This window comes from Rhinolophus hipposideros, assembly GCF_964194185.1.
Source record: "Rhinolophus hipposideros genome assembly, chromosome: 21".
Taxonomy (NCBI): domain Eukaryota; kingdom Metazoa; phylum Chordata; class Mammalia; order Chiroptera; family Rhinolophidae; genus Rhinolophus; species Rhinolophus hipposideros.
The window spans coordinates 17,333,697-17,347,896 of NC_138067.1; the positions used below are offsets into that span (position 1 = coordinate 17,333,697).

Below are 14,200 nucleotides of genomic sequence, written 5' to 3' on the forward strand. Positions count from 1 at the left end.
CCTATCCAGTTCTTCAGATTCTGCAGTAGTTTGGAAGGTAAACTCTGCACAGGTCCATTCCCAAGCACAGATCTCCCAACCCCCCCTTCCTTCCTCACCATTCAAGTGATAATATCTCCTCGATTGGAACACCTCACCACACCTTTGTCTCCGCGGGTCCATCTGCTTCCTTCCTGAGCTTCAAAGGTAGGCCAGGGCCCTCCAGACGTGGCCAGTGGGCACTCGGGGGGCTGGCAGAGCCACCCGCACTCCTGGGGTGGCCCTTCTCCCACCTGCCACCTGAACACTCTTTCCTTACGTATTTACCCCTAAAAGTCCATCTCATGACTCTGAAAGAGGATGGACCAGCTATTCCACGAGCTCTTTGTCTGAGGCTTCCATGCCTCACATTCTTATCCACAAAGCGTTGGTCCTCACACAGGTAGGGGGTCAGCTCTGCACAGGGAAGGGGATCCTAGGTTTCCGCGTCCCGTAAAGGGGTGGGTTAGGTCCTTCTAGGAGCCAAATTTCTACAATTTTACGACCCAACTTGCAGGGACTATTTCTGAGGTGGGGAGGGCGAACTCTGGGGCGACCCCCGAACTCCGCGCTGGTGCTGGCAGTTAGAACCGTCCCCTCCAGCCCAAGTTCTGTGTATCCCCGCCTCCGACCTCGGGAGCCGGCCGTGAAGGAGGCCCGGCCGACGCCCGCTCGCAGCCACGCCATGCCCTCCTCCATCCTCACCCGCCGCCGCGGGCCGCCTCTCACCTGGTACGCTGGCATTGCCTGCCCTGCTTCGCACCGGAGACCATAAGGTCCGGACGGGTCTCGGCGGCCTCCAGCCCCCCGTGAGCGTGGTTAGCAGAGCCCCGGAGTCTAACGCGCCGCCACCGGGAACGCGCCGCCTGGTTTCTAAGGAACCGGGGTCTCTGGAAAGGGAGGGGCGGGACGGCAGGAGGTCTGCGCATGCTCCCTGACGGGGGTGGACCGGCGCTGGGAGGGGCCGTGACCCAGAGGTGCGCATGCTCGCTCGTTGTTGCGGGGGCGAGGTTAAGTAGCCATGCTGCAGGCCCTGGTCATTCATTTCCGGCGGTGGAGGCGACCGAGTGAGTGGTCTTTTATCCTAGGTTTCCTTCTGCTTCGCTGCCCGGCGTCAAGAGCAAGGAACTTCTGGGAACTGTGGTGGTTCTTGGTTGTCCTGGAATGAAGGGAGGTCTACCAGTTCTCTCGAACTCGCCAGACTTCACGGCTTTCTGAGTTCTAATGACTGTCGCTTTTCTGTTCTCTCAGACTAGTCTGGGCTCCTCTCCCTTTCGATGTTCTTTAGTTGTTCCTTAGATGTCAGTGCTCTTCAGAACTGTGACCTCCGTCTCCCTGATCTCTTTACTGGAGCCTACCCTCCACCCCATATCGTTTTGTAACAAGACTACCCTTTTGGTCGTCAGACTGTCTCCTAGGGTAGTGAAACCTGTAAATCTTAGTGTGAAACTCTCTATGTTGGAAATGTGGGATTAGGGGTTATTTCTGCATGGGGAGACCCCACCCTGCTTTGCTGAGTCTCCTGGTGAGTCTGGACCCCTGCTCAGCTGGCTTTAGGAGGGTGTCCCAGCCATCTTTCCAGAGCAGCCTGTCATGACAGAACATGTCATTTGAGCTGAAGCAGTTGTTTTACACTGAGACCGGCTAACAAGCAGGACTATCTCTGCTTTGGCAGGAGACAGGATTTCCCGCCACTGTTGCCACATTTGTGAGCATGGAAGTCTTCGAGAATGATTGAGAATTTGTCACCTCTAACCCCTCTTCATCTGATGGGGTTTTATACCCTTATTCCCTTCCCCTGGATTGTGAATGGACAGGCACAAAGGCAGAATCAAAGTGTGCTTATGTCTGATCTGTGTCTGTCTTAGTCCTTGTTCTGTTTCACTCTAGAGCAGGGTTTCTCAGCACTGTTGACCTTTTGGGCCTGAGAATTCTGTTATGGCAGGCTGTCTGCATTGCAGGATGTTTAGCAGCATCCCTAGTCTCTACCCCCTCGATGCCAGTAGCACCCCAACCCCAGCTTTGACTACCAAAAATATCTTCAGACATTGCCAAATGTCCTCTTGGGGGCAAGAGTTGGTCCCAGTTGAACCACTGATCTAGAGGGAAATTAATCTACTTTAGCTTTACTTATGGAACCTGGACATTTGTGCTTATCTAACACTTCACTCTTCTCTCTACACTAGCTTTTCCCTAAGAGAATTCAGTAGAGTAATAGTCCTACAAAATGCCCGAGTGAAGCATTCTATCGTAATGTAAGTTTGGAAAAGTACTGGGTGAAGCTGCACATCTCAACAGGATTTAATTAGCTGGTAATGTTCAGCGAGCGTCTGTTAAGTTTTCCTTTTTTAAAAACTGGACCACAGAACCCTTTTCCAGTTCCAGGAACCATGTCTCTCTGAGATACAGATCCACATGCTCTCTAGCAAACCTCCCACTTCAGTGACTTTTAGCCACCACTTGTTCCTTTTTGTTCCCTATACTATCTTGTGGCACCATTACCCATCCCCTTACCGCAACCAAAAGCCTACATTGCCTTGTCTCGTTTCTTTCATTTCCCTCACATCCAGTTACTCATCCTGTTGTGCTCATTTATCTCCTAAATATTTCTCAAATCCTGCCCTCGTGTATCTGGCCTCCTAGCTGGTGTGCCTCCAATCTGTTTCCAGTCCCATCTTCAGGTAGACACCAGCATAAGCTACTGTATCCCTCCTCTGCATAAAATCCTGGTCCCTTGGGAACAGGGGAGGCAGAAGGAGGCAGGAGCAGGCCAGTCACATCAAAGAGCATCCTCAAGGAGGCAGGGCAGTCACATGTACTGCATCCCTATATGCCAAGCACTACCCTATGCATGCTAGAATCTTCTACCACCACGACAGGACTAGCCACATTTTAAGGACGGGGAAACTGAAGCTGAGAAAGGTTAATTTTCCAGGGTAACCCAGTTAACAAATAGCAGAACTAGGACTTTCAGCACAAGTTTTTTCTCAGACTGACAGGAAGCTAACCTCAATACCCCTCAGAAGAGCTCTTTTTTACTGTCCAGTGTTTGTTGTGAATGTATTTGAAATGTATTAAAATCTTATTTTGAGGGGAGGAGGTCCTGTGGCCTATCTTTTGGAAGCTGAATTTGCTAGTTTGTCATAGATGAAAGCTATTTTGGGGGAGAGGATGGAAGCTTAGGTACCTATCTTCTTTGGGATCTTGACCCAAAGTCTTGAGGGTCACTGAAGAGGCACCGGGCCTAGGCACTGGAGAGGTGGGCTGAGAAGCGGCCAAACCCGCCCGGTATGCCACACGGGGTGCCAGCCCCGGTAAGACACAAAACAGACAAGACACTCGGAACTACTCATGGATGTGTATTTTAATAAAAATAATTCTGTCAAAATACAACGAGTTTTTTCATCTCTCAAGTACAATTTAATAGGATGTTTTGTGTTAGAATTCTCTCTAAACCCTCCCACACCCACAAGTTTCATGCTAATGCCAAGTATCAACTTGCGAGGACAAAGGCAGAGCCAGTGTGCACAATTTGGAGGAAGTCTGTGTCAGCTGTAGTCACTGATGGAGGAAAACCCTATGCAAAGAGGCGGCACCGCAGGCAGCCAGAGTCCATACTCTGGCCACAGGTCCGGGTGCACAGGACTGGTGGTCAAGTCGGGCTCTGCTGCCCAGCTGCTACGCAGAGTGCATACCTGAGTTGTGAGCAACCACAGAACTTGCAGCTCTGACAGTTCTCTGCCTCATCTTTGTGCTTGCTTAAGGGGTAGGAAGGTGCTGGGTGGCCGGCTGGACAGTCTCCACTTTTCCATCTCTTGGTGTCCCTGTTATGACGGCCTGCACCCAGCAACAGACCCATGTGGGTGAGGATTAGGGTTCTGGCTTTCTTTTTGTGGTCTGCCAATTTCCATCCACTCTGGAAGGAGCCATCATTTGGTGGCACAAGGGGCAAGAGTCAGGAGGCTGCTCCCCTAGGGCTGGACAACCCCACAGGGCTAGGTCTTCCTCCTGACCCCTTGAGTCAAGTCCAGCTCTTCACCAGCGCTCCTCCCAGGTGCCTTCCCCACTCTCAGCTTCCAGAAGCAGGCTGGTAGGACTGGGCGTGCATAAGGGGCTCCTCTGGCTGGCAGGCCTGCCTGGACTATCAGCAAGACAGTGGGCTCAAGCAGCTTGGTTTTGGTCCTCTTCATGGCTTGTGGGGCAAAGGCTTATTTATGTCCAGAAGGTCAGCTGTCCAACTGGGACAGAGAGCCCCTCTGAAGAGGAACAGAGTAAACAACTTGGACTCAGCTGAAACAGTGAGATAAGGCACAGAAAATGGGGAGATGGCCATGGGTACTGAGTGTGAGCCAGGCAGACACCCAACCCCAAGCAGTACACAGCTGTCCTGAGCCCTCCTGGGCCCTCTCAGATGCTCCACAACCCAAACCCAGGCACCCATCCCCATCCCTGACATACCCCTGAAAGTACCAGCTGCTCAGACACTGCTAGCGGCCTCCCTAATACTGTTGAGCCTCACCCCTCACCCGCCATTCAGTTTTAGGACTAAACAACCCACAGGGAGGAAGTTAGTCCCAGCTTTGCCATTAATCTGCTGTGTGACTTTAGCCAAGTCACTTAACTTCCTGGGCCTGTTTCCTTATCTGTAAAAGGAGAGGATTGCTGGAGTGGATGTTCTCTGAACCCCATTCCAGCTGTCAAAGCCTCTGGTTTTAATTCTCAATCTTGTTAGCTCCTGACCATTTTAACAGCCAGATGTTTCCAACCTCTGGGTTTGGGAGCTAGGCATCTCCAGCCTTGCACAGGATGAGTTTCCTTTACAGGACAACACCTCCCCCGACGAGCCGTGGTCTGTGGGCTGCCAGCTGGGGCCCTGGTGGGGACCAAGAAAAAGCAGCAGTCTATAGGATCATGTCTGAAGGCCAAACTCTACAAGAGCGCAGGGCCAGGGCCCTGACTCCATCACCAGCAGTTGATCCAATTCAATGATTTCTCTTGTCCAGTTGTGTGCCCAGCAAGGCCTGGTGGGCACTGAATAACATCTCAGGCCATCCCAACCATTCCTGTGTCCACTGACAGAGAGCAGGAGTTTCCCCAGGACAGATCCAGGCAGGGACTAGAAGTTCCACTTCTGACCTTGCTTGCCCTTTGCAGGAGCTGCTTGCTTGTGTGCTCCCTCCAACTGTGAAGCAGTTGGGGAACCCCATCCCGTCCTGGTGCCCCTCTGGGTAGGCCTCCCCCCTTCCCTCTTCCTGAGCAGTCAGTCCTCTCCACAGATGGCCCAACCAAGTCCTGGCAGCCATCGTGGTTGCTCCTCTCCTGATTCCCTGATGGCAGTACTGGGACTGTTTTTGTGGGGATCCATCTGACAGGGTTGGTGGGACATTTATAAAGCCCATGAGGTCCTTCCTCCGGCCAGCAAATATTCATAACAGTCTTTCCTAAGAGTGGCTAGAGCCAAGTTGCAGAGAGCTGCCTGGAACAGCTGCAGTGAGGCCTGGCCTAGGGGGTCAAGGGTTCCCTCCACTCCAGCGACCAGCAGCCCAAGAATCTGCCTCCACCAGGTCCTGGCTTCTCAACAGAAAGCATCGATTCCATCTGAGCTGTGCAGAGACGACGAGGATCTAGGCAGGAAGAAGGCAGCCCTGTGCTCAGGGCCTCTGTCCTAGGAATGGAGACTTTCTCCCCACAGCCTGATACACAGCAGCTCTCGGACCAAAGGCAGGTAGTTTCCAGGCAATTAGTTTAGAGTAAATGAATTATTTGGCCATCTTAACAACAAAGGAAGGCAGGACGTTGAAAAGGGGAGAGAGAGGGGCAAGGCAGTGAGAGGCAGGGCAGAATGGTAGATAGCGGCTGGCCAAGGACCCTCCACTCCCTTGCTTTGCTGTGTAGCACCAGGCCAGCTCCTCTCTCCTCTGGACCCATGGCCCTGCAGTTCTCTGCTCAGTCCAGCTCTCAGGCCTAGGGACACACACCTCTTGGATGCGGCAAACCAGCTTGGCCTGACGTGCCCACGAAGTGCCCCCACACTCCCAAAGCCTACCGGCTTCCCTAGGCTGCAGATCGGCCTGTGGCTCAACAAAGGGGAAGCCTGAAGTAAAAAAATTACTTGGCTGAGGTTACAGAGATGATTCTTTTTTTAATGAGTTGGACTCAAATAAAAACGTACGGTGTCTGGACAGCCTCACCCAAGAGGTGCTGGACCACTAACACTACGATAAATACTGTGCCTTTTTTTAATATATATATTTATATATAATCTCGTTTTTTTTTTTTACTTATGAAAATAATAAGCTATCACCAACTTGGATAGGCTTCATCACTAAATTAGCAGAAACCAGCTCAGCACAAACTCTCCAGAGATAAATACTGGTGGCTCAGTCCGGAGGAAAGAAAAAGATTAAAAACGCCAACCCCTCCTCAAAACAGAACTCCCCGTTCAAAGTAAAAGGCGCTACATGAGAGTAACCAGCCAATACTGTGTCTCAGGCCGCTGCACGTGAAGGGCGAGGAGAGAAAGAATGAGGGTGGGGAAAAGGAAGGAAGGAAGAGAAGGAAGGCAAGGAGGGAGGGAGGAAGGGAGAGAGGGAGGCCGGCCAGGCAGGAGGAGTAGACTCTGCCCAAGGCTTCCAGGTCCCTGTGCCAGGTGCCTATGCAGGGCCAGGCTGCTCTAGCCCTAGGGCTGAGGGAGGGCCAGGCGGGGCCAGCCAGCGTGGTCAGCTAGTGCAAGTAGTCGTCGACTCTGGCAAAGGAACAAGATCCCAGGCCCGCTCGGGCCATTAGCCGTAGACATTCAGATGCCTGGCCCAGGGCAAGCATCAGAGGGGGCTGCTTTGGCAGGTTCTGAGACTCTGTGGAGGAGAGACAAGGCCTGGTCACTGCCCTGCCCCAGGGCTTGGGCCCAGGTCAAAGTTCCCTTGGGTGCAGAAGGTGGGGTAGTGAACAGAATCTCTTGGAACAGAGTGTTCATGTGTCCCAGCCACCAGGCCATGGCCCTGCAGCCATGCCAGGAACCTGAGGCCCTTGGCTTTCTTCAGATCAGTGGGCGGGCCTGGGTCCACAGTCACAGGCTAGGGCCCATCCCGATCTAGCCAGACCACTCAGGTGAGCAAAGAGATTTAAGTTCAGCCACAGGAGCCCAAGAGTCCTATGGGCCACCAGAGAGCTCCTGGGCAGAGCTCACTGCCCTGATTTGGATAAACATCAGCCATTTCTAGGGAGAGAAGGGAGGGGGGCCACCCCAGGCACTCACGGGCCAGCTTCTATTTTTGTTAGATCCACTTACCTAAAATGGCGCTGTTGAGGGCCGCGCACACAGGCTCCCTCTGGATGGGGTCAAGCTGCTGGCCAACTGGGCAGCTCCAGGGGTCTGAGTATGCCAGCAGGCTAAAGGCATCCTAAGGAACAGGACACTCTTGAGAGGATTATGGCGCACACCACGCATACCTCCAAGGCTCCCAGGGGATACAGGGCCGTGTGGTGCCCAGTGAGGGTCCAACATAGTCTGCAGTAGGGTCAGGCAGCGTTGTGCCCTCCCGGAGCCAAGAGAGGGTGGGGTACACGCCAGAGGTCCCACTTCCCACTGCAGACTTGACTGGAACCCACTCTGCCCCATTGCTGCTGTCTTGCCCTCACTGCCAAACGGAGGCACGCTCTGTATGGGGGCCTGGCTTGTTCTGTACCTGTAGCATCTCCGTGTGGGCCATATTTTTGCCGTACTCCCGGCCCAGCTGCTCACTCAGTGCTTGCAACTCGCGGCCAAATAGAATTATCCTTTCTGTGGCAGCCTGGTTGCCCCCGCAGAGCTGTCGCCGAGGATGCCCATCATCTGCACCCAGAGTCCAACAGAGAACAACACATCAGGAGGAGTGAGGAGAGAAAAAGAAGGTTCAGGAGGACCCCAAAGAGAACATGGCAAGAAGGATGTGGGTTGGGCGGTCCATAACTTCTGCTAGAGATAAGTGAGGGCTGGGGGGAGCAGGACCATCCATAGCTAAGGGGCTCTTAGTCCACCTAGCACGTGCTCTTGGAGTCGAACAGGACTCCGAAGCTTTCCCTCTTCCCACCCAGATGCATGCGTGATCATAAGAGTGCCCACTTTCACCAGCTCCGTCTCGCTTCAAACGTAGTGGCCCTGGTCTTGGCAGCAGGCTGGGGCCTTCCCTCCTTAAGCACCTTTCATGACTAGCTAAGGAGGCAGTGGACCAGGTCTGGCTAGAGGCTCTTAAGCTGGCAAAGCCTGCCCGTCCCAACCCCCTCCTGGGGGAAGGGTATTTGGACTGAGCGTTGCTGCCAACGGAACGCCATGCTGGGGCACGGTCCTTACCCATGCTGGACTCATCTGTCTGCAGGTCCTCATGCTTGTAGGCTCCATTGACGATGCGTGTGGACATGCTCTCCAGCACACCATTGGGGTAATGCTCCGCATCCATCTCCATCTCACTGTCGCTGTGGAGAAGGGTTGAGGTGGGAATTGGCCAAGGGGATGTGGTTAAAGCAGCCTGGTTGCGCCTCCATTCAGGCTTTAGCCACAGGTTGCTATGGGTAAAACAATGGCCCTTAGGAGCGTGAAAGGACAGCTCAGGCTTCCCCGACTCTAACATTTGACCCCTACTGTGACACCAGCTATCCCCAAGGCCCGTCAACCTGATTCCCACTTTTGTCCCAATGCTGCCTCTGGGCCCTTCCTCTCCTTGGGCCTCCTCTGAGTTAACACACTCCTAGACACCCCCCAACCCCAAATGACCAGGGTCTGTGAGCCCCAATACACACCTCTGGGAGTCAAGCCCAGGTCAGCCCTGAGGCCTGCCTGGGGGCTGCTGAAAGCCACCTGTAGTCAATAGCCTAAAACCTCTGCCTGCCCAACCTGGCTGACCACAAGCCATGCCCAGGAGAAGTCCTTCGGTATAGGCCCTGGGGGTTTCTAAGGCCCGGTCTCCTTGGAAGAAATCACATTCTCGGCCTGGCAGAGTCAGTGCCTCTGGAGAAGGACAGGGCCGAGGAAAGTGGCAACTGAATCATGGATAGGGCCACAGACTGGAGCCAATGCCTGGCAGGTCGGCAGCTACTACTCTAGGCACAGACCTGGGAGGGAAGTGGGGGCGGGGTGGTGAAGGGCAGAGGGCAGCACCCAACAGACAGGCTACAGTGGGCCCAGCTGGTGCAGAGAAGACAGGAAGAAGCAGACCAAGACAGGCACCTGGTCTCCTGGTTACTCGTGCTGCTGTGGGGCTGGGACTTGGTGGAATCTGTTGAGTTGGACTCGGAGTAATTGACGGAGGATGGGGACGAGGAGGACGATGAGGAAGAGGAGGAAGAGGAAGAGGAGCTGGGTGCAGGGTATTTACTGTGGCTCTGTTTGCTCTTGGTGGATGCGACGCCATTGCTGCAGCTGGGACTATCTGTACCTGGAAGCCAGGGGACAGTCAGAAGAGGAAGGGCAGCTTGCCATCAAGTGGGGCCCTGGGAATGACCACAGTCATCCCATTTCCCTTCCCCCAAATTCAGCAGTGAGCCCTGAGCCCAGCCCAGGGAAGCGTATGTGGGCTGCCTTTCTTCTCCATACCAGTTCTTCCCAGAGCCCTCTGGAGAGTGGCTGACCTGTGTTGTGCATGTGGGAACTACTGGGGCCGTGTCGGGGGCTGAGGCTGGGGGAGCCAGGGTAGCTGTCCTGGGACTTGGGGCTTCGGGAGCTCAAGCTGCGGACCTCACTGTCTGTCCCATTCACCATCTCCACAAATTGTCGGCACCTGCAGAGGGAGCGGAGCGGCACTGCACTGGGCTTGGTCCTGGTTGTATGTTCCCACCACCAGCTGGGAAGGGCTGGGCTATGGGGGAGCTGGTGGGGCCCAAAACTTACTTGAGCATGAAGAGCAGGTTGGGGTTATGCTCCAGCAGCCCTGGGTAGAAGTGCTGTGTGGTCTCAATGGCCTCACCCACACGGCCCTCCAGCACCAGCTTCTGGATCTCTGCAGAGAGCAAGAGCACGGCAGTGAGTCAGGGGCACCAGCCTTCCTCATAGGCGCATGCCTTCCTCACAGCGTCATGCCTGCACGCTGCCAGACCCGAGCAGGGACCAGCCGACAGTGAAGTGGGCTGGTTCAGAGTGGCATGCACAGTTGAGATGCTCACAGAAAGAGAGGCTGAAGAAAGAATCTGGCAGTCCAGACCTACAATAGACCATGGTTTCTGCTAAGAGTCGGGGAGTCCTCAAAGAATAAGAGGGGAAAACAGAGGACGGCCTCTCGGATCAGAGACAGGAGGATGAGTTTGGAGGTCTGTTCCTATGGAATACAGATTGCCAGGGACCTGGGCAGGGGAAGGGGCCCTGGACGTGGGAGCATGATGTGAAGATGGGCACCCAGGCTGCTTGGTGGCCCTAGGGGCTCCTCTCTCATCAGACTTCTCTCCTTTCAAGCCTCACAGGGGAGTGGCAACGGGAGCGCACTGTTTCTGGGCCAGAGCCCACGTCTTGGCACTCTTCAGGGGCTGCAGCGTGCTCCCTGCCGGGAGAGGACGTCATCCTCCTCACACTGACATCTCTCACGTTGACACCTCTCAGGCCATCAGCATCTTGCTCTTGCTCTGGGGCCTGGTGCGTCTTGCTGGGAGCGACTTCTCAGTCTGAGGCTCTCTCATTCATAGACCCCAAGACTGGGATCCCTTTCCGTCTGGCTGGCTGGGTGTAGCTTCTCTGGGAGACACAGACACATGCACATACACAGAGACAACAGGCTCAGAGAGACAAGCAGGCACACACAGCACACATGTCCATACTCAACCAGTCTCCCTCACTCCTCTCTCCTCTTCCTATCTCTTTTCTGGGCTCTGTTTCCCCTTTTCCAACACCCTCTTTCCATGAATGAGCCCCCCACACAACACGCAGGTCAGTATGGCTCTTTCCTTTGGTTCTCTGCAAAGGGCAGGAGCAGAGAGAGGTGCTACCACAGCAGCCACTGGGCATCAGCCTTCACCCTGTCTGATGAGTCCTCTCTCTGGCCAGGAGCAGGCAAACTACTAACGGGGAGTGAGTGGTGTGAACGGCAGGACAGTGGTCTAAGATGCAAACACAGTCTTTCCAGAAGACTATGAACAAGAAGCAGAGTAGAATCCAGGATTCAGGGGGAAGGAAAGCAGCGTGGATGGGAGGCAGCCGTAACAGGCCCCAGCCTGTGCCGGGCCAGCAGAGTATGTACTAGGGAAGCAGCAGCGAGACATTCTCATGCTGCCACACTACCCATCTGGGCAGTGTTGTCCTGAAGGAGAACAGAGCAGGGCATGGGGCAGGGGCTGGGTGGGGGCTCTGGGCTGGTCTCCTGGTGTTGAAGACCAGAACTGAAGGGACTCCTGACAGTACCCAAGCTGGTATAAACCAAAGAGCAGAGTTAGGGACAGGTGAGCGACAGGGAGAGAGGGGAGAGGAGTATCAGCCTTACTTTGTCTGTTCTTTATGGACGCTTGTTCTTCCTGAATCGGGGTTTCAGTCATTCGGGCAAAAGCCGTGGCCGTGGCACAGTACCCATGATGCACCAGGTAAGATGAGACCATGCTAGAAGAAAGAAAATGCTCAAGATGACACTCAAGAACTGTATTTCTCACTAACCACCTGATGGGACAAATTATCTCCCTTTTAGGTCTTAAACAAACACGTCTTAGAGGTACAGCCTCCACAGAATGAGAATAAAGGGGCTGTAACAAAATAAAAATTTCCCCCAGTGCTCATGCAGTCAGGCTGGAGAAGGGCTGGTCACCACATCTGTCCTCACAGCTTGGAGGAGTGGCTGCAGTCTCTCTGGGATATGCTGCCCACAAGTGGGCAAGTATGATAACAAAAGTACACACGTAGGCACATACCATCTCCTTACAGAAGCGGCTGCCTCCTGTGAACTGCAGCAAGTCCAGAGATGGCCAATAGTCTCTCTGACGGCTTCCTGGAAAAGCAGCCAGCCAAGCAGTCTGGCAGCTGCCCAGACAGAGATAACACATGCCACGTGCGTACCTTCTCCAGGCACAGGAGCTCCTCTGCAGGCTGCCCCATGTACCTGGCAGGAGCATTCTAGCTCACCAGGCGAAACTGGCCCTCAGGAGTCCTGGCTCTAGAGGGTCATGGGGAACTAACGCGCGAACCACATTATTCCCGATACACCACAAATCAGGGGCCCAAGAAGCCATCAGGCGACAAGTGGCTATTTAACCTACCCAAACTTGGCTGAGCCGTAGCACACACATGCAGAGCGGAAGGACGAGCCCTCCCATCTGAGCTGTATAGGAGTGAGTACTTTGGTGTGTACATGTGTCTGATGTCATAGTTGTAATTGCAAAACACAAATGTCTGAAGAGCTGTCATGTGGAAGGCACAGAAATTCAGCTGTGTGTCCTCTCGTGTTTTAGGGAATAAGATAATACACATAAAGTGCCGAGCACAAAGAAGGCAATAAATAAAATTCTTATTATGAAATTGTGTATTTGTAATACTATACTCAAAGTAATCATTCTTATATTAATTATATTACTATTATAAACACAAGGGAAAAAATTTTGACAACACATGATTCAGATGAGTCTATGTACACATACTCATAAGATGCCCCTAAAATGTACAGTCTCTTTGATTCAATAATTCCACTTCTTGAAAGGACACCAAGAAAATAATCTTACATAAGAAAAACTCAGCATACAAAAGGATTACCTATACAACCAAAAGAGAAGAAATAGCCGGAAACTTCTACTATGGGAAGCCAGCCAAGGGGCTTATGGCAAATTTGTCTCTGAGGTAATATAACAATGTTCAAAGTTATATGAACTCATAGGACACAAGTTCTTGGCAAATACTACATCTGAACACACACAGGCACACAGACACACACATGTAAACTAATACACACATGTGCTGAGCCCGGACCCTGTAAGTTGAGAGCGTCTGTCCCTCTCCCACACAGTTGGGATAGCTCCAGCTCTCCCCTGACTGTCCCAGAAAGCCTGCTGCAGGGACTGGCACTGTGCTGGCCCCCAGAGGACAAGCTTGTCATTAGCTCTGAGGGCTGGGAAGACATAGCAGTGCTGCTCTTCCTGAGAAGGGTCTGGCCACCTTGCTTTGCCTCAGGGCTCCCTGGGGCCTGGCTCAATATTAAGTCCTCAAGAAAGCTGCACGAGGAACTCAGGGTGCACACCAACCCCTCCTAAGGGACCAGGGCTAGGTGAAGCCCAGCCCTTCTTTGCCCACCCTTGGCAGTCAAGCTAACTAGCTAATCCACCTCCTGGCAGAGTGGGTACTGGTCATTGCCTCACTCAGGCCTGCAGCTGGTAAGTGGAAGAGAGACCCAAACCTGGCCTCCCTTGGGATTTCTCAAGACTGGCCTCCAGGACAATCAGAATTAATCAGCAAAGAGCCAACTAGGCTGGTCCTCTTCCCGCCATCACTGCCATGGATACGTGGGACTTAGCTGGATGCTAAGCTAAGAGTGACCTCAGCCAGAGTTATGGCAAGATGGATACTTCCTACGGTAGAGAAAGTCTACAGAGGAAGAGACCAGATGGCATCCTAGTATTCTTTCTGCAAAATGACCCAGAGAGGAAAAATAGCCCTGTTGGTGATATTCCATACAGAGCTGTCGGATCCAGTGGGAGGGTTGGGAGAGGGGAGGAAGCAAAGGTTAAATCAGGAGCAGATCTGGAGAACTGAGCGGGAGCTGTCCATCAGCTAAGAGGGAAGCAGGAGAGGAGCAGGCAGAGTCACCCTGGGAGTGCTTTCCAGAAGGAACGCCACCCCCCGGAGTTCCTAAGAGCAGCTTGCAGCAGTATAGGGGCCTACAGAAGAGTGAGGCCCCTGGGACGGGGCCGGGCTGGGGAAGGGCGGGAGCAGGGCACTCACTTCTGCAGCACCGCCTGCCACTCGCCAAGCTGGGCACTGATGGGGAAGCAGTGGACAGTGCCCTGGACCTTGGCACGCCACTCTCGCATGTAGTCCTCAATGTCAAACAGGAAGGGCTGCTGCCCAAAGTTGGCGTCCACAATCTCCCCAGGTGTCTGCAGGCCTACGGTGGGGTAGAGGTTGGCCTGAGGAGGAGGAGGAGAATGAAATGTCAGTCGGGCCCTGAGGGCAGTGGGGCAGCAGGCCTCACCTCGCCTCCGGTGTAGAGGGGGAAGGTGCTGGCTCCTGCAGGCCGTGGTTCCAGCTTTG

General features: G+C 53.7%; 2 protein-coding genes across 3 annotated transcripts in view; both read right to left on the reverse strand.

The window, feature by feature from the left end:
* Positions 1–893, reverse strand: part of GFOD2 (Gfo/Idh/MocA-like oxidoreductase domain containing 2) — a 38,045-nt gene extending 37,152 nt beyond the window's left edge. The window contains exon 1 of the mRNA XM_081032904.1: positions 748–893. The gene's annotated coding sequence lies outside the window, so the exon portion shown is untranslated. The remainder of the gene's footprint in view (positions 1–747) is intronic.
* A 2,471-nt stretch (positions 894–3,364) lies between these two features.
* RANBP10 (RAN binding protein 10) overlaps positions 3,365–14,200 on the reverse strand; it is a 56,332-nt gene continuing 45,496 nt past the window's right edge. The window contains exons 6-14 of one of the 2 annotated variants that reach the window (XM_081032649.1): positions 13,892–14,076; positions 11,457–11,569; positions 9,881–9,989; positions 9,622–9,770; positions 9,221–9,428; positions 8,348–8,469; positions 7,704–7,849; positions 7,307–7,418; positions 3,365–6,872 (exon numbers count right to left, since the gene is read on the reverse strand). In XM_081032649.1, coding sequence (XP_080888775.1) covers positions 6,742–6,872; positions 7,307–7,418; positions 7,704–7,849; positions 8,348–8,469; positions 9,221–9,428; positions 9,622–9,770; positions 9,881–9,989; positions 11,457–11,569; positions 13,892–14,076 — 1,275 coding nt within the window. In that variant the 3' untranslated portion in view covers positions 3,365–6,741. The remainder of the gene's footprint in view (positions 6,873–7,306; positions 7,419–7,703; positions 7,850–8,347; positions 8,470–9,220; positions 9,429–9,621; positions 9,771–9,880; positions 9,990–11,456; positions 11,570–13,891; positions 14,077–14,200) is intronic. The other variant, XM_081032650.1, reaches the window with a different exon arrangement.